The 18,137-nt window shown below is 37.5% G+C and overlaps 2 protein-coding genes across 4 annotated transcripts; one reads left to right on the top strand and one right to left on the bottom strand.

The window, feature by feature from the left end:
- The first annotated feature begins 154 nt into the window (after positions 1–154).
- METTL5 (methyltransferase 5, N6-adenosine) lies at positions 155–7,724 on the top strand. 3 transcript variants are annotated; one of them, XM_077751110.1, is made up of 8 exons: positions 155–212; positions 335–494; positions 2,757–2,871; positions 3,243–3,424; positions 4,141–4,223; positions 5,019–5,070; positions 7,173–7,222; positions 7,621–7,724. In XM_077751110.1, exons 2-8 carry the CDS (start codon positions 386–388, stop codon positions 7,657–7,659), a joined length of 630 nt encoding a protein of 209 aa, XP_077607236.1. In that variant the 5' UTR covers positions 155–212; positions 335–385; the 3' UTR covers positions 7,660–7,724. The 3 variants fall into 3 exon arrangements, with proteins under 3 accessions (XP_077607236.1, XP_077607235.1, XP_077607237.1); XM_077751109.1 differs by having other exon boundaries at positions 7,155–7,222; XM_077751111.1 differs by lacking the exon at positions 7,173–7,222.
- Positions 7,693–17,148, bottom strand: SSB (small RNA binding exonuclease protection factor La). Its single transcript, XM_077751108.1, has 12 exons — positions 17,024–17,148; positions 15,192–15,266; positions 13,101–13,204; positions 12,838–13,012; positions 11,836–11,943; positions 11,648–11,748; positions 10,245–10,316; positions 9,887–9,929; positions 9,366–9,506; positions 8,592–8,778; positions 8,127–8,258; positions 7,693–7,816 (listed from the first exon to the last, which is right to left on the bottom strand). The coding sequence occupies exons 2-12, from the start codon at positions 15,255–15,257 to the stop codon at positions 7,725–7,727; spliced, it is 1,221 nt and encodes a 406-aa protein (XP_077607234.1). The 5' UTR covers positions 15,258–15,266; positions 17,024–17,148; the 3' UTR covers positions 7,693–7,724.
- Positions 17,149–18,137: the final 989 nt, after the last annotated feature.

The following is an 18,137-nucleotide window of genomic DNA, read 5'->3' as shown; positions in this document are numbered from 1 at the left end:
AACCCGTGCGCGGGGCAGCGGTTGCAGCTCTGCGCGGGGCCGCTGGGCAGCGGACCTCGGCGCGCGTGCGTGGCAGCGCTTCCGGCCCCGTTCCAGGCGAAGGCAGCCTTCCGAGGAACCCCGACGCGGCGCGAGCAGCCTCGCGTTGACTTCAGGCCAGANCCCCCGCCTACCGCTGGCGCTGGAAGGGAAGCTCGAACCTCCCGGGCTGGGTGTGCGCTTGCTCTCTGCCTCCCGGCTCGACCTGCGGCGCTGAATAAGGGGTGGGGGTGGAGGTGGGGAGGGGGCGGGGTAGGTGGGGGGGAAAATGCAGGGTAAATGGGTTTCTCTGCAGAGCCAGTGCCGGTAAGTCCTGCGAGCCCACACTTTAAAAACAAACAAACAAATGAAGAAATTAAGGCTTAAGGAACTAGAAAGTCGCCTGCAACAAGTGGATGGATTCGAAAAGCCCAAGCTACTTCTAGAACAGTACCCGACCAGGCCGCACATTGCAGGTAGGGCGGCTGGTGACCAGGTCTTTGTTTCCCTGGGTTAGTCCTGTCTACTTACTCCATAATGAAAATAGAAGTTATTTGAATACAAAGAGCGTCTAGAGGAATTCTACTCTGAGACTCCTCATCACGTTAGAGAGGACTGTTTTGACACCGCAGCTAAAGACAGCCCTCCCGCGTTACTGTTTCACTGTTTGGTTTTCTGCACACCCCCTAACACTGTCAGACATCATTTTAATGTTTGTTTCTCTCATTACACCATAAACTCCTTGAGGCCAGAGTATTTGTCGGTTGTGTTCACACAAGTCCCAGTGCTTAGAAGAGTTTCTGCTACTTAGTTAGGAGCTCAGTAAACATTTGCTAAATAAGGATCAATTTTTTCTATTGCAACGAATTGCCAGTGCAAGGATTCCTATACTATACTCCGCCCTAGAATGAATACTAGGGTTTGTAGCCAAAGGACTGAGTTTAACAAATGCAGAATAGGTACTATAAAGATGAGACCGTGTTTGGGGTGCCTGGGTGGCTCACTCGGTTAAGCGTCTGACCTTGGCTCAGGTCATCATCTCACAGTTCGTGAGTTTGAGCCCCACATCAGGCTCTGTGCTGACAGCTCAGAGCCTGGAGCCTATTTCAGATCCTGTGTCTTCCTCTCTCTCTGCCCCTCCCCTACTCCTGCTCTATCTCAAAAAAAAAAAAAGAAAAAGAAAAAGATGAGGCTGCATTTCAATTTTTAATGACCCAGAATCATCAGTGTTGATATAAGAGATTGATACTGGGAGTACAGGAGGAAACAGGAAAACCCATTCATGTTTAGTAAACCTATTACCAGAGTCCCTAAGGAGGTCTAAGGAAAATTAATTTGGGAATCCCTGCCAGCTCCAACATAGTTCTAAGTAGCCAATGAAAATCAAGGAAAATACATGCATACCTGCACTTAACTACAACTTATTGTCATAATTCCAACCACACTGGCACAAAACTGTGTCAGGGTAAAACCTGTCCTCTCAATTTAGATGACTTTTTTTTTTTAAATAGAGAAAGAGAGTATGAGCAGGGGAGGAGCAGAAAGAGAGGGAGACACAGAATCTCAAGCAGACTTCAGGCTCTGAGCTGTCAGCACAGAGCCTGACGTAGGGCTCAAACTCATGAACTGTGAGATCATGACCTGAACTGAAGTCAGAGACTTAGCTGACTAAGACATCCAGGTGCCCCTAGATTACTTCTTTAACGTATTCTGGCTATAGGGTTTCTTAGTGAAGTCTAATTTTTTTTTTTTTTAATCCATGTTTCATACCCACAGTGTACCATGCACATGGATGTACTAATTCTTTGAGATACCCTCTTCAAAGTCACTAACACCTGCAGCAGTAATTGGGACAGCAGTCAGACTGATATATCCCTCTAACTGTTTTTGATAAAACCTCTGGATCCTAGGATATCAGTGATGGCCAGTATTCTTGCTGGGTTCATATACCCACAGGGAGAGATCAGTAGTGTTACTCATGCTTAACTTTTAGTATACATCCCACATCTTTGTGTATTTGAAAGATTGCTTTCTGATCTCAGCAGCTTTTGCTATGCTCCTCAGTTCTCTTATCAGTTCTCATTAGTAGATTATGCATAGAGATATAGATCATGAGTATGTGTGTCTAAAAGCTATATTGTGGATATAGGACTTCTCCTTTCCCATTCTATCTTGAACTTAGGGTACCTGTGTTCTAGTGACAACCTTGTTGCCAAAAAGTTCTGTGCCATTTTAATGTTAATGCTTGTTCAATATTAGTGGTTCCCAAACTTACAGAATTCACAGATCAGTAAAATTTCAAAACAGTTTTAGAGACTGATACAGGGTTGCCAAGTTGATATTTTGACAAAGATATTTTTAAGACCTATTTACTCTTACCATCCTTGCAAAAATATTTCAACATCAAAGAAAGAACTGATGTAAATGTGTATATGCCAATGTTTTGAACAGGCTGAGGAACAAAACTTTTTAACCTTATGTTTCTATTTTGAAGTTTTCTCATTCTGGGTGTTATCAGCAGAATAGTTTTTGGGAGCCAGTGGTATGCATTATTATTCTTTGTGAGGCCTCTTACTACATACCAAGGTGTTATACTGTATGTTTTTTAAAATAATCTGGAACACCATTTGGGGGAGGAACAATGCAAAACAAGAAATTATGGTAGTCATTTACATGAATTAGATTTTGGTTATCAACTTGCTCTTATTTCCTAATATGTGGTTTTTTTTAATCTTTAGCATGTATGCTGTATACAATCCATAATACATATGATGACATTGAAAATAAAGTGGTTGCAGATCTAGGATGTGGTTGTGGAGTTCTTAGCATTGGAACGGCAATGTTAGGAGCCGGGTAGGTGATCCTGTATATAATGTTTGAGTATAGGATAGCCTTAATGAGAAACTTAAGTAAAATTAACTGAATTATATTTATGAGACTCTACAGTATGAGATGAGTGGAGTAAGAATCTGATACTGAGAGTACATTTTGAAGGAGCAGAACAACGACAACAAAATTAAAACACAAAACAGTAACAGCTATCAGATGCCTCTCTTTTATACACACCTGAGTTTCCAACCCTTGCCAGGTTGGGAAATCATGCTGTTGAAAGGCAATACTCCCTCTTACTTTGCCAGTTGGGTTAAAAAGGTATATGGTTTTGATTTTGTCATTGTTTTGACTTGGGAGCTATAAGTAGTCACTCTTTGTGTTTTGTATTATAGGTTGTGTGTTGGATTTGACATAGATGAAGATGCACTGGAAATATTTAATAGGAATGTGGAGGAGTTTGAGTTAACAAATGTTGACATGGTTCAATGTGATGTATGCTCATTATCTAAAAGAATGTCCAAGTCTTTTGATACAGTAATTATGAATCCTCCTTTTGGGACCAAACATAATAAAGGTTAGTAACAAGAATCAAGTGTACTAATGTATTTGTAGAAAAGCAAGTTTTAAAAGTCATTTTCTTGGGACACACTTGGTTAAGCGTCTGACTTTGGCTCAGGTCATGATCTCACAGTTCATGAGTTTGAGCCCCACGTCGGGCACTGGGCTGACAGCTCAGAGCCTGAAGTCTGCTTCAGATCCTGTGTCTCCCTCTCTCTGCCCCTCCGCCACTCATGCTCTGTCTCTCAAAAATAAACATTTAAAAAAATAGTAAGAATAAAAGTCATTTTCTTATCGATTGTTTGGACTAAATGATTTTATCACTATTCATTAAACAATCTTTTACCTATATAATTAGTACAATTTCAGTTTTTTAATGCATGGCTAAGGAATTGAGTTTTTCAATTTTTTTTCATCTATATGTACTAAGTGAATAGTCTTTTTATTCATTTAGACTATTCATACTGTGCTTTCAAGAATGATTTACCTAACCCTTATGAATGATTATAATCCTCTGAAGACTGTTATACTTCTTTTTAATGTTTTAAATTCTATCCACCTTAAAAGATACTTGATATTTTACTTATTTTATCCTGTCTTTTTACAGGAAGAATTTGAAGTGTCTATTGCGGAATTTGGCAAAAAAAAAAATTTTTAATACATGGTAGTCATTTAGTCTTCTATTTTGATATGGATATATATTGTAAATAGGAGCTTTTTCTATCTTAACAGGGACAGATATGGCATTTCTGAAGACTGCTTTGGAAATGGCAAGAACAGCAGTGTACTCTTTACACAAATCCTCCACAAGAGATGTAAGTTCAAATCATCATGATATTGTTAATTTAAAATTCATGACAGTGTTTTTAAGTATTTGTTGTGAATACTGATTACCAAAGTATGTATTTCTCCTGACCTTTTTAAACATCTGGCGCTTAGAAACTGAATTTTCACTTTAACTAGCTAGCATTTGTGATTAGCTTTCTTTCAGCCTTACGTAACTCCTTTTGTGAAAGATTTGCTCAGGCAGGAACTGTTACCAGGAAGGAGACTATCATTCAGGAGTAGAGAAGTGTGGTATAATTACAGTTATAATATGTCCTAGTTTGCTAAGTCCTGGTAGTCTCATTGTCCCTTTGTGTGCATGAGGGAGGCAGTAAGACCTCAGTTTTAAGAACACTGAGCCTGGAGCTAAACTGATGTGAGTTCAGAACCTACCTCTTCCATTCTTTTTCTTGCCAGCATGTAACATATGGGAGTATAGAAGATGTATTCTGGAACACTGGGTATATTTTTTGTCAATATAACATAGTGATCAAGGATAAACTGTAGACCAGACTGCCTCGGTTCAAATCCAGACTAAGGATTCCCTGTGTTATCTTGGTCAAAGTACTTGAATTCAGCTTTACCACCTATACTGCTGCACTCACCTCTACTCTTATAGAAATAGCTTGGTTTCTTATTTTCAAAATACTACCCATCCAGTTGAAAATATTTTAAGGGTCTAATGAAATTTTAAAAACTTGAAAACTTAATATGAAGTATTAGCAATAAAGCAATTTTCAAAAACTTATTTTAAAAATCGGCTCACATTAACATTTTATCTTCAGCATATTCAAAAGAAAGCTACGGAATGGAAAATCAAGATCGATATTATTGCAGGTAAGACAATTTTTAAGTTCTTCACAAATCTAAATCCTAATTACTTAAGGACAATATACATTAGCCCAACAAGAATTTGTATACAGATATCAAAGAACATGTTTTCTGTTTGGCAAAATATGAGGTAATGGGTAATGGAAATGAGGTAATAGGTTGGAAATGAAGCAAAGGCAGGGTAGAAGTATTTGCTTAAAACTCCCAATTTATGCATTTTACTGAAAATTTGTAATAGCACCCAACTATTTTGTCACTCTGGGCTCAGAACAATATATAGCATCATAGTAACTTCAGAGCTTGGGCTTGGGAGTCAGACCTGTTTGAAATCCATTCATGGAAAGTACCACCAGATCATGCCTCATTATCTGTTATTAAAAATTTTTAAATGTCTCTCTTTTTGAGAGAGAGAGAACACGTCACACGTACAATCAGAGGAGGGGCAAATAGAGAGGGAGACAGACTCCAAATCAGGCTCCGGGCTCTGAGCTTTCAGCACAGAGCCTGACACAGGGCTCAGGTTCCTAACTTGTGAGATCACAAGCCAAAGTCAGATGCTTAACTGACCGACCCACCCAGGCGCCCATATTACCTTCCTGTTTCAAATTTCTAATGATCCCTGGAGTCAAAGAACATGAAGCTTTTTTCTTTTAGTAGGGGATTGGATATAAATCATCCATGCTGTAAGTAAATGTTTGATACATTTTTATTAGTAAATTGGGTTATATTCACAAACATCAAAATGGGAAGAACCGGGGCGCCTGGGTGGCTTAGTCGGTTAAGTGTCCGACTTTCGCTTAGGTCATGATCTCGCGGTTCGTGGGTTCGAGCCCCGCGTTGGGCTCTGTGCTGACTGCCAGCTCAGAGCCTGGAGCCTGTTTCGGATTCTGTGACTCCCTCTCTCTATGACCCTCCCCTGCTCACGCTGTCTCTCTCTCTCTCTCTCCTAGAAATAAATAAAACATTTAAAAAAAAAAACAAAATGGGAAGAACCTATAACTAGGAGCTAACTATAAATCCAAATAATTCTGAAGGCCTGAAGTAAGAATAAGGGGTAATATTCTTGATAGAAGATGACCAGGATTAGCACTGTGGTGTTAACCATGTAACTAGATAGTGTTATTCATAGTAATTAGTAACGTAAAAAGTCTTCCTATTTTCCTAATATGGTCATTCTATACCTAGTTTAAGGTATTATAATATGCAACCTGGAGCACATTAAAACAATTCCAAGTATACCAAGCCAGTGCCTTGCTACTCCAAATATTGTCCTCGGACCATACTATTGACATTATTTGGGAGATGAGTCTTGCATAATTCTAGAGTCCACCCAGACTTACTGAAATATGCATTTCAAAAAGATTTTATTTGAAGATGATTGTACATTAAAATTTGAGAGCTGTAGCCTATAGTAAGAATTTATGTTGGAAAATGTGAAGGATAGGCCATCTCATTGCCATCCCTCTAAAAGTTTTAAGTTTGGAGAGCCTACATTATTTCTTAGAATATGAAAAATGTATTTTCATTTGAGAGCTTAGTAGGAAAATAGCTACTTACTACCAATACTAAAATCCAGACAAGAAGTTTTTAAAATAAGCATGATTATGATTGCTAGCTATAGATTATTAGAAAATTAAAAACAGGTACTATCTTTTGTTCAACTCTTATCCTTTTTTTTTTTTTTTTTAACATTTATTCATCTTTGAGAGAAAAAGAATGCTAACGGGGAGGGGCAGAGAAAGAGGAAGACACAGAATATGAAGCAGGCTCCAGGCTCTGAGCCATCAGCGCAGAGCCCAAGATGGGACTCAAACCTACAAACCATGAGATCATGATCTGAGCTAAAGTCAGATGCTTAACTAAGTCACCCCAACTGTTACCCTTTCAAACTCTTCCCCATAACTTCAAATTATGGTATAAATGACCAAAATAGCAGAAATGCCAACCTCAGTTAGCCATAGCTAATCTTGTGGATATATAATGTTCTCCTTAGCAGGACTAATTTAAGTACTTCCTTAATGTTTTGTATGTATGTATGTGTATATATGTCAGGGGTGGTAAATGTTTGGAAATGTAATTTTTATTCTTAGATGGCTTTTGTTTTATAGAGTTGCGATATGACCTGCCAGCATCATACAAATTTCATAAAAAGAAATCAGTAAGTCTCTTGATTCTGGCTTATCTAACTCAGTACTGAAGAACTTTTCAAGGAGTGTTTCCCCAGGGTTATCAACTTGCTCGAGTACATACAGAAAGCCAGCAGGAGATAGAATAATTATCTATGGGAAAACAGCCAATATTTTGCTTTAAGTAAATTTTTTCTCATATGCTTTAGACACAAAAATAAAGAACTAGGTTTTTGCTCTTTTTTATATAGTACATATTTTATTAGTTTGTACTAATACATTCTCATATTACAAAGGCAATTTAATGGAAGAATCTTTTGATATTTAAATCATTTGAAATAACACAAACAGAACTATACATTTAAAAAAAATCCTCATTTGGATAACAAAAAAGACAAGTTAAACAACAAAAAATTTTCTTTTCTTACAGGTGGATATTGAAGTGGACCTAATTCGGTTTTCTTTTTAAAAGCCTCTAAAGACAAAAGCAGCTTAAAATCTAATTAAGATGAATAAAAAATTTTTTTTACTAAACTACTGGTCTCCAGCACCATTTTCTGTTTTCTGTTGTTTTAATGCAGGTTCTTCTTCTTTGTCTGTTTCTTCTCTTGTTCTTTTTGCCGGTCCTACACAATAACAGAGTTTTTGTTATGTTCACTATATAGGCATTACTCTATTTTAATACTGAGCATAATTAACAAAAATAGTTCTGTTTAAAAACAACTTCCCAACACCAAGGAGAAGGCTTTTCCTTTAGTACAGATCTTCTGCTCTCTAAACTTATCTTCCAAACATCTTTGTTTTCTACTTGTAAAACAGGATAACTTGGATAAATCATAGTCCAAGAATGTCACTATACAGAAGTTGAAAAACCCACACTGTCCTTTCCCACAAATACTTTCTCATGAAAGTACCAAAGGGCTTAGAAAAACTTACCGGATGCACCATTTTGATCATGTTCATCATCACTATCAAATTTCGTTTTCTTGCCCTGAAACTGTACTTTTCCTTTAGCTGACCCAGTCTGGGCAGCTTTATTTCCCTTTCCTTTTCCTTTAAATCTGCGACCTGTAAAAAACATTATGAGTCCATTAAGAAATGTTTTAAATTTCTTGTCAATGTCTCTGAACAAACAAATGAGTTAAAATAACCAATAGTCAAAGACAAATCAGGGGCATCTGGGTGGCTCAGTCGGTTAAGCGTACAACTTCGGCTCAGGTCATGATCTCGAGGTTTGTGGGTTCGAGCCCCATGTCAGGCTCTGTGCTGACAGCCAGCTCAGAGCCTGGAGCCTGTTTCGGATGCTGTGTCTCCCTCTCTCTCTGATCCTCCCCTGCTCACGTGGTCTCTCGCTCTCAGAAATAAAACATTAAAAAAAAAAAAAAAATCAGAACTAATGACCTTTTGACTTCCATTTGTTTAGAGATTCTTGTTGATCCTCAATGATTTTTTTCAATGCTTCTTTTTCCACATCTCCTTCTAGTACTTCCCAAGTCACTTCTTTGTTCCTTAATTGTAGGTTACCATTATTTGCATCTTTGGCTTTATCCAGTGCTTCCTTAGCTTTTTCTTTAAAAAGAATTATCCCCTATACCAAAGACAGACAATAAAAGCCACACCCTTAAGGTTTTTTTTAGATCCATAGTTAATTCCTTTGCTCAAGTAATTTTTCCTACTCTGCAAATCTCGCCATTACCAGTTTCAATGAATTTTACTAAACTTCAAGAAGTTACCACAGAACTTATAGTCACTAATACCAACAGTTATTCATAGCATAATTCAGAAAATATCAGACATCATATCCAATGATAGCAATAACAAAAGGGAAAGTAAATTAGGTAAAAACTATTTCATCAACACATTAATTAGAGAATTGTTTTGTTTTTACTAATACCGTCTTCTAAAAGTTAAGCCTGGGTGGCTCAGTAGGTTAAGCATCCGACTTCAGCCCAGGTCATGATCTCACAGTTCGTGGGTTAAAGCCCTGCATCAGGCTCTGTGCTGACAGCTCAGAGCTCGGAGACTGCTTCAGATTCTGTCTCCCTCTCTTTGACCCTCCTCCACTTGTGCTCTGTCTCCCTCTTGCTCAAGAATAAACATTTAAAAAAAATAATAAGGTTAAGTTTCTATGGAGTTTTTAACTGATTGCTAAGAAGCATATGAATGTTTCCAAACCTCTTTTGCTCCTCTGACAAAGTCTATCCACTTTATTTCACCATGACTTGAGAAAAGGATGTGCAAATCCTCTCTACAGGTCTGATCATCTAAGTCCCCCGAAAACTTCAGCAAACAGCCAATCTTTTCTTCTAGAGATTTCTATAAAAACATACAAAGCAACAAAGAAATTTCTTAAAAGCAACCACAAACACCTTAAACCACTCTATACCTAATACATGGAAAAAGCTAGAAATTAAAATCCTATTTTGAAGTAGTTTAACAGTGCACTTTCCTCTGTCATCCCCTGTTCTTACAATGGCTTGATTTTAACTTAATTTCAACAAGTAATATTTACTTACCTGTATGTTATTATATAAATGTAGTTATTAAGTTACTTCCCTAGATCAGTCATGATTTTAGGAAATATTATTGGGCTATGACTCTCGTACAATGACATCTATAGACATGCTTCAAAAAGTCCTGACTTTTTTTCTCATAAATTTGATTTAATGATTTCTTTGGATACCAATAATACTTACCATTTCAGCATGTTCTGCTAACTTTTGTTTTTCTTCTTGCTCTCTACAAAAGAAATGTTAGTTAGAATGTTTCCTTTCAGTGTGTGAGAAAATCAAATCCTGATAAAGTTAACCTCAAACAGGATCACACATTGCTTAGTAACGAAAGCCAGTCAGTAAATTTTCTCATTGTTCAAGGCTGGAATGCAATACAATGTGTCCCCCAGATTATCAAGGCAGCTTAAGATCTCAATGTTTCGCTAGGAAAAGAGAAGCCTACTGCTACTCATTTCAGAACTCCTCATCAAGAGCCACTTCCCAGAACCACTAACTCTAAAAAAGCTTTAAGGAATTAAAATGACTGGCTCAACGTACTTACTGTTTAGCTCGTAATTTAGCTTCTACTTTATTTTGCTTTCTTTCTTCATTTTTTTTTGCAAAGTAATCTTCCCTAAAGAACACAAATATAGAGGTTAAGTTCATGAGAACACAGATAAGACCATAAATTATTTTGAGTGATTTAAGCACAGGAAGGAATATTTTCTATCAACATAATTACCTAAAATTTCAGAAGATGCCAAGGAAGTTACTTATTTTAATAACAGCTTTACTAAAAACCAATTCACATTCCATAAAATGTACACCTTTTAAAAGTCTACAACTCAGTGCTGTTTTTTTGTCTATTCAGAATTGCACAACCATCACTACTATCTAATCTCAGAACAAAAAGAAACCCAACATCCATAACAATCTCATACTGGTTTTATCATTCATATATAGAAAAAAAAGTAAACCAGAAGTTATGTAAATACTTTAATCTTTCATAGAATTTTCTACACTGTTACTTTCACAAAAGGAGAAAATTCTATAATCTCTGAAACCCAAGAATAAGACCAATTATGAAAATCACAGTAAAAAATACTTTTGAGGATTAACACTGATTTAATGATTCATCACAGTGCACCTCTACATCTACCAGATTTGGTACATGGCATTTAGACAACTGTGTAATGAAAAAGTAGGGGACAATGACCTAACTTTATCATAAAATGCTCTGGTTTGTCCTAATTTTTGACACACACACACACACACACACAGAGTAAAGAATGTGTTCTAGGACCGGGGTGGCTCTCTGGTTTGTCTTAACTTTTGACTGACACTGACACACACACACACACATACACATACACACACACACACACACACACAAGAATGTGGTCTAGGACCTGGGTGGCTCAGCAGGTTAAACCTCTGACCCTTGATTTCGGCTCAGATCATGATCTCATGGTCCTGAGACTAAGGCCCCATACTGGGCTCATTCTGAGCATAGAGCCTGCTTCAGATTCTCTCTCTCTGCCCCTCCCTTGCATGCGCACTCTCTCTCAAAAACATGATCCAAATCCATATTAAATAATCATTTATACTAACAAATATAGGTATGTATAGACTATGAGAAATAAGAACAGACTAGAAATTGTATAGGGATTATTTAACCACACCAAAAGCCCAAATTTTACTATCTAGCTTGATTATACATTTTAGATGCAAAATAAGTACTAAAACTTAATCTTTATTAACTGCTAACAATGAAAAGGTACTAAAAAATACTTGGTCTTAAAGGAGTAGTAGTTTCCACTGAGCAAATTTCAAGTGTTTATCAAGGAATGCCCAAAGATACTAAAAATATTGTCCTTAAAGGAGATGCTATGCCAAATTCTATATCCCAATGTGTCAACTCCATATAACTATGTGGCCAAAAGAAACATCAGCATAAAGGCTTACTTGAAAAGTATTAGCAGGTCTGTGTCTTTATACTTCTGGCCAGGAGTGTCAACAAACTTCTTAGCAGATTCAATACTCTCAAACACAACAAATATTGATCCCTATTGAAAAGGGAAGAAAGCTCTTTTTAAAAAGTTATGTCATATATTCTTCAACCAGAAAAAGTCTGTAACATCATACAACCTTACCTTAAATGCTTTGTGCAATGTTCTTCTCATCTGAATATTTAGCACTTGGCCTTTATCTTCTAACCATTCTTTTATGTCATCAAGGGTTGCATCAGTTGGGAAGCCTTTCTATGAAGAGGAGGAAGCAATGTACAAATGACTTCTCAGGTATACAATTAATAAGAAATTCATTTTGTCTTGAAACCAAGCTAAGGATATACATATCTATCTCTTTCTCTTAAAACATTTAACAACAGCTCTAGTTAAGAACCACTGTTCTCAGGGCGCCTGCGTGGCTCAGTTGGTTAAGTGTCCAACTTCGGCTCAGGGTCATGATCTTGCGGTTCGTGGGTTTGAGCCCTGCATCGGGCTCTGTGCTGACAGCTCAGAGCCTGGAACCTGTTTCAGATTCTGTATCTCCCCTTCTCTGACCCTCCCCTGCTCACGCTGTCTCTCTCTCTCTCTAAAATAAATAAAAACTATTTAAAAAAATTAAAAAAAAAAAAAAAGAACCACTGTTCTCCAATGTAATAAAAGTGACTAACTTATTTGGAATTTGCTTCAAAATCTTCCACTTGGGGCACAGATAAAACAAGATTAATCATATGTTAGTAACTGAAGTTGGATAATGGTACATTATATTATATAGTCAATCTACCTTTGAAGGTCTGAAATTTTCCAGAAAAAAAAAATCTACTTAAAAAATTAATATGCTAAAGAAAATTACTATCAAGTTTAGCTATCAATAAGTCAGACGTTGATAGGCACTGGGTGCTTACAATATGCCCAAGATTTTGTACAGTGGTAAATTTGGGTTTTTCATTAATTCTTGTAATAGTTCTATAAAGTAAAAACATCATCCTCATTTATGAAGATAAGGCTCAGACAGGTTAAAAACACTGCTCAAGAACACACAGTAAACGGTAAACCTATGATTCCTGAGTATTCTTACCCACTCTACCAAATGGTTTTTCTAAATAAATATAATTAAGATATAATTGAATGCGTCAAAGGCTCACTTACAATATAAACAGATCTGTTTTTTACATCATTCTTATATTCATCAGTCACTTCAGGGAGGGATTTGCTTGGAGATCTTCTGATTTTAGTTTTATCTTCACTTATTTCCATGAGTTCAGCCTTTGATTTGCTCAATGCTTCTACTATCACATTAAAGTCTGTTGTTAGACGGTTTAACCTGAAGAATATATATGAAAGGATTGTAAAACTTTATGATAGCGCTTGTTAACAGAAAAATCTAAAGATGATTTTAAAAAGTTTTTTACCTATTGAATTTTATCATTATCTCCAAAGGTACCCAGCCTTCATCCAGTTTAATCTGTTCCTTTAAAAATTTGTCCCGTGGCAAATTGAAGTCACCAAAATAATACTGCAAGGTAATTACATTATATTTCAGAGCACTGTATAATATTGACCCCCAATTCTGGAGTTGTTGTTTTATTTTTTTAATTACCATTACATCACCATGTTCTTCTATTCTTTAAAAATACATGTCATTACTAAAGAAGCAATAGACATTTCCTCCTAAATAGACTATAATGAAACATTTACAATACAAATTAAAAAGATAAAACTAAAAATTGATTACTGAAACAATGTAATTAGTAGATATGTCAATAGACTATCAAGTCTTTAAAAACATAGTCAAGGATTAAGTATATGAGAAGCCTCTTGTTTCAAATCAGTGTGTGAAGAACAGATTGTTAAATAAAAAGAACTGAAATAAACTGACTGATCACTCTAATTTTTAAAAGTTAAAAAAATAGGCAAGTGTTTAAGCATAAAGGCACTCTTTCTCAGCATTAAAGCAAAAAAGACAAAAATAAAAAACTATACATGAAAAGACCCAGGTATGACTAGTTGGAATGCCAAAAAGTAACATAAAAATGAAAAGACAAAAAAGTTTGTTAATTATTCTTATAAATCAAGGGAGAAAAGAAAACTCTGAATATCCTAATAGAAACATGGATAAAGGACATCACAAATTACTAAGAATGTAACATAAACAAACATATAAAAGTTCAACCTCATTATTAATCAAGGAAATGGAATTTAAAGCAATTAGATAGCATTCTTCAACAAACTGGCCAAAATTCTAAAAACAGGACTACCTACTACTGGCCTAACCACAGAGAAAAAACGATCATGAGGTAAGAGATATAAACTGGCAATAAGTGCCAAAGGTTTTAAAAAATGTGTATAACCCTTGAGCTGGTACATCTTCTTATCAGTAAACATATTTACCAAGATTTATGTATAATGGTATTCATCATGGAACTGTTACAGCTAAAAAATTAGAAATACCCTACATCAAATAGGGGACTGAGTAAATTATTGAGGACATAAAACTTTACTCCCCCAGAATGCATCCCATGTTTGATGGGGGAAAGGGAAAGAAAAAACCATGTTAGTGTGAGCACTGACCACGAAGTGTGAAAGGGTATTCATTAGGCTTTTAACTTTGATTACCACAGAACAGAATTTGAGAGGTGGCTGACTGTGGAAGGGACATCATTAACTCTGTCTATACACATCTTTGTACTTTCTAAACACTAAACTGAAGTTTGTAATTTTTCTTCCCAAAAATTATAATGAAATTAGTACAAGATGTTGTAGCACAGGACATTTTAAATGACAGAGAAGTTCAACCTAAGAAGAAAAGTTCTGAGAATTGCAAAAAACACCAAATAATATGATCTGAAGTTCCTCAGTAAGAACAGAAAACATTATGAGGAAATTTCCCACACAGCCTAAATTATTGATACTGAAAAGCTTCAATTTAAATACAATACCTAAGTTCAAAAAACTGCTAAGACAGAAAACAGACACGTTCTCCCTCTTTCTGTTCCTCCCTCAAAAATAAACATTAAAGAAAGAAAACAGACACTGTTAAAAGTTGTAATAGCCAAGAACTCAGCTTAATTGGGCAGAAAAATCTACTAAAGCCTTCAAACAGGTAAAGTGTTATTTAACAGGGAAAGTACTTTACAAACAATTTTTACTTCATTATGTGCCAAGAACTCTTGGGAATGTTTTACATTAACTAATGTAATCTTCACAACCACCTTAGGAGGAGAAGGGTACTATATCCTCACTTTATATACCAGGGAACTAAAGCAAAAAAGTAACACTAGTCTATAATGTTACTTTTTGAAATGTTTGCAGGTCTTGCATTTCATAAACTGACTCCACTAATACAAAACTCTACACTATTATAAATTCTTCTAATCCAAGAATCAAAGACAAACCACAGGTTTAACAGGTCAGCATAGTAAATGTTCTTTCTGTATTTGTTTTGAGGCTCTACATTTGCTTTCAAAGAGCACATTTTTAGTTTAGTATCACAAGAATCCTACCTCAATTTGATGACAGATTTTGGCCTCGAGAGCAGCCATTTTTTCATTATCCCCATTTTCAGCCATTGTGGCTATCTGTAAATTTCCCAAATTGGCATAAAGAGGTTATTTTGTTTTTTACATACCACTCAAGACTAGAAGAATGTTTTAAAATTATCAATATCACACTGTTTTCTTAAAAATCAAGAATTTTTAATTTCACAGGTTCAATTTCTCTGCTCAATTCTCAAATTACAGCAAAAGAAAATGTTGGAATAAGTGATGGAACATTGAAAAGCTATAGATAATCTGCAACCCTTTCAGTAAATCACGGTTCCATCTCTGTGACACAGCAGTAGTTACCTTCACTGAGCTGATCAAGAAAGCTTTGGGCAAAAACTCCATTCAACTACTTACCAACATGTCCAGCTTTAAGCAGATCACCATCTGTCAGTTTATTTCTATCCATCTCAGTTCTATTTGTTTGGTGTGGGTTGCGCTTCTTTTAAAATTACTCATAGCTGACTTACCAAAAACTTGGTATCAGCAAAGATTACATATCATAATGATACTTGAAAGAAAATCAAATATTATCATCAGGGTTAGATTAAAATCTGTATGTTAAGGAACACATGGTAGTAATTTAAGAATCTGGGGACACTAAAATAATGTTAAGCTGAGGGTATGCCTCACCAATATATTGGTTAGTCTTACAGCCAGTTTCCTGTTTCACATCCCTGACACTGGCATTGAAGGAGAAAGGGAGATTGTGAGGCTGCTAGGGAGCACAATCCAAGTTTTCTGACTTCAAATGACTTGCCTCCGGTGTTCTATTGAAGCACTCGGCCATCCACATTTACAAAAATACATTTATAAGAACTCATCAGGATAGACTCCATTAGTTGATTCCAGTGAACTATCTTTGGGTACACTTATAAGTATCGCTTTTTACACTGTGATTGCCATGCAATAACCTGGATGCACGATGGAAGCTCCTGGAATAGGTACTTGTATGGTGCCATCCCACCACAAAATTTACTCAATCTTATGCACTGTTTGCCGACCACAACCTACATTCCTAAGTTATTACCACGATCTAGGGCCCCTTACAAGGCAAAGGATGAGAGAGAAAAGAAGGGTTCAGTCTGTATGAGGCTTCTCTGGCCTACCCAATTTTGCAACTGCATTTCATAAGATACTTTTCCAGAATGTACAACTAGAAGTTAAATACTACCTACACTTTCTCACTTCGCACAGAGTACTTGACGTGAGTGAACGAGGGACACTAAAAACCCTAGAGAGATCGCTTCTCGGCCTTTTGACAAAGATCAAGTGTAAAAACCCTAGAGAGGTGACGCTAGAGGAACACCTGCGGCCCCCATTCCCCGACCTCCAGTTTGTCCCACGGGACCCAAGGGCGCCTCCGGCGATTAACCACTGCCAACCACCTCAGAGACTGAAACACTGGCCCGAAACGTCCGCCTTCGGCGACACCGAAACACGGAGGAGGTAGGAAGTCAAAGACGCAGTAGAATGCCGGCAGCCTCCGTCCGAAGAACCCGCCGGAGCCCAGTCCCGAAGCAACCATTGGCTCGCTCCGGCCCCAGCACGTGCGGGGGAACCCCGGCTCCTGCATTCCCCTCGGGCCAGCTCTGCACCTCGCCGCGGCCCGCGCCCCTCAGCTGCCAGCCCAGCGCGCCGCCTCCGGCTGCGGCCCACGCGGCGCTCGCCCGGAACATGCGGACCGAGAAGAGCGGACGAGCCTGGCTTGAGGCGGTAAGGAAAGGGAATACGCCGTAGCCACGCAAAGCAGATCCTTTTGTACTTCTCTTTTGCCACCTAGAGTTGCTCACCTTTAACGTCCCGGTCCCACAGAGCCACACCACAAAAACACTATCAGCGACAACAACGTCCCCACTTCCCAGCGCCGCTGGCTGGCCTACCGCGCTTAAGGAAGATGGGGGCCTTCCCGGCAGCCCTCGCGGCCCAGTGGGCGGGGCCTCAGCCAGGCCGGAGCGAGCGCAGCGCTAGGAGTATGCGCACCGGCCCCGGGCTCCCACGGCCCGCGAAGTCCCGCCCCCTCGCCGAGGAGATTGCGTTGAAGGGACCTGCCGGGTGTTGGAGGGTGTTAGGGTAAATTAAACATATATATTAAGTATTTCTGGACCACGTTTGTATCTCCAGTACTTACTTCGGCTCTTCATGAGTATGAAGTTTTAGCTTTTTTTTCAGATTATACTTTTCAAAAAATTTGTCTTACTTGATCCGTATGAATATCTAAACTATATAGTGTTGTGATTGCTCTCAAAACAATGGGAAGTGAAATTTTTTAAAAATCAAGGATTCAGGAATCTTAGAGTTGAGAAAACAACAGAGTAGAGCGTTTAGGAGCTGGGAATCTGGAATCTGATTGTCTGCGCTCAAGTAACGGCTCTCCTTTTTACAGACTGTTTTTCGTTGGTTAAGTTACTCAACTTCTCTGTCCCTCATGTATCAAGTGGGGCCAATGATAAATATTACCTACTTCACAGTTGTGAGCATTAATTGTGATACAACATGTACCTTGCTAGGAACTGCCTGGCATATAATAGGAGGAGCAGATGATGTTACTTTAAAACAAACAAAAAGTAATTTAGAAGACCAAGATGCCATCTAGTGCAGAAATCTATTGCCTCTGCTAGAGCCCTTTTCTGTTAGTATACTTTTTGCATGATAATTTAGTCACTGAAGGAGTTTTTTTTTCTTGTGGTGAGGTAATCTTGATTTTCCCCTCAGTTTTCTTGAAAATTTGAAGTGATATTGGTGAAATAGCCTTGTTAAGTGATCTCAGGTCTTTTTGGCAGTCCAAAAATAGATCAAATACATTTATTTGGGAGAGGGGAATGCAGTTACAGATTCAATCTAGACATTGCATCAATACAATCAGAAAAAAATTAATAGATATACTCAAGTAGTATTAATTCAAAA

This window comes from Crocuta crocuta, unplaced genomic scaffold (assembly GCF_008692635.1).
Source record: "Crocuta crocuta isolate KB4526 unplaced genomic scaffold, BGI_CrCroc_1.0 scaffold219, whole genome shotgun sequence".
NCBI classification, from domain to species: domain Eukaryota; kingdom Metazoa; phylum Chordata; class Mammalia; order Carnivora; family Hyaenidae; genus Crocuta; species Crocuta crocuta.
Note: the sequence above shows the minus strand (reverse complement) of the source record. Positions and strands in the feature narration are given on the sequence as shown.

Bases quoted from the DNA above. Each gene is read 5' to 3' on its own strand.
- METTL5 (XM_077751109.1), top strand. From the start codon at position 386: ATGAAGAAATTAAGGCTTAAGGAACTAGAAAGTCGCCTGCAACAAGTG. The intron at 2,872-3,242 runs GTAGGTGATCCT...TTTGTATTATAG, and splicing joins ACGGCAATGTTAGGAGCCGG to GTTGTGTGTTGGATTTGACA. The intron at 3,425-4,140 runs GTTAGTAACAAG...CTATCTTAACAG, and splicing joins TGGGACCAAACATAATAAAG to GGACAGATATGGCATTTCTG.
- SSB (XM_077751108.1), bottom strand. From the start codon at position 15,257: ATGGCTGAAAATGGGGATAATGAAAAAATGGCTGCTCTCGAGGCCAAA. The intron at 13,013-13,100 runs GTAAAAAACTTT...TATATTCTTCAG, and splicing joins ATAATGATAAAATTCAATAG to GTTAAACCGTCTAACAACAG. The intron at 9,507-9,886 runs GTAAGTATTATT...ATGTTTTTATAG, and splicing joins TAGCAGAACATGCTGAAATG to AAATCTCTAGAAGAAAAGAT.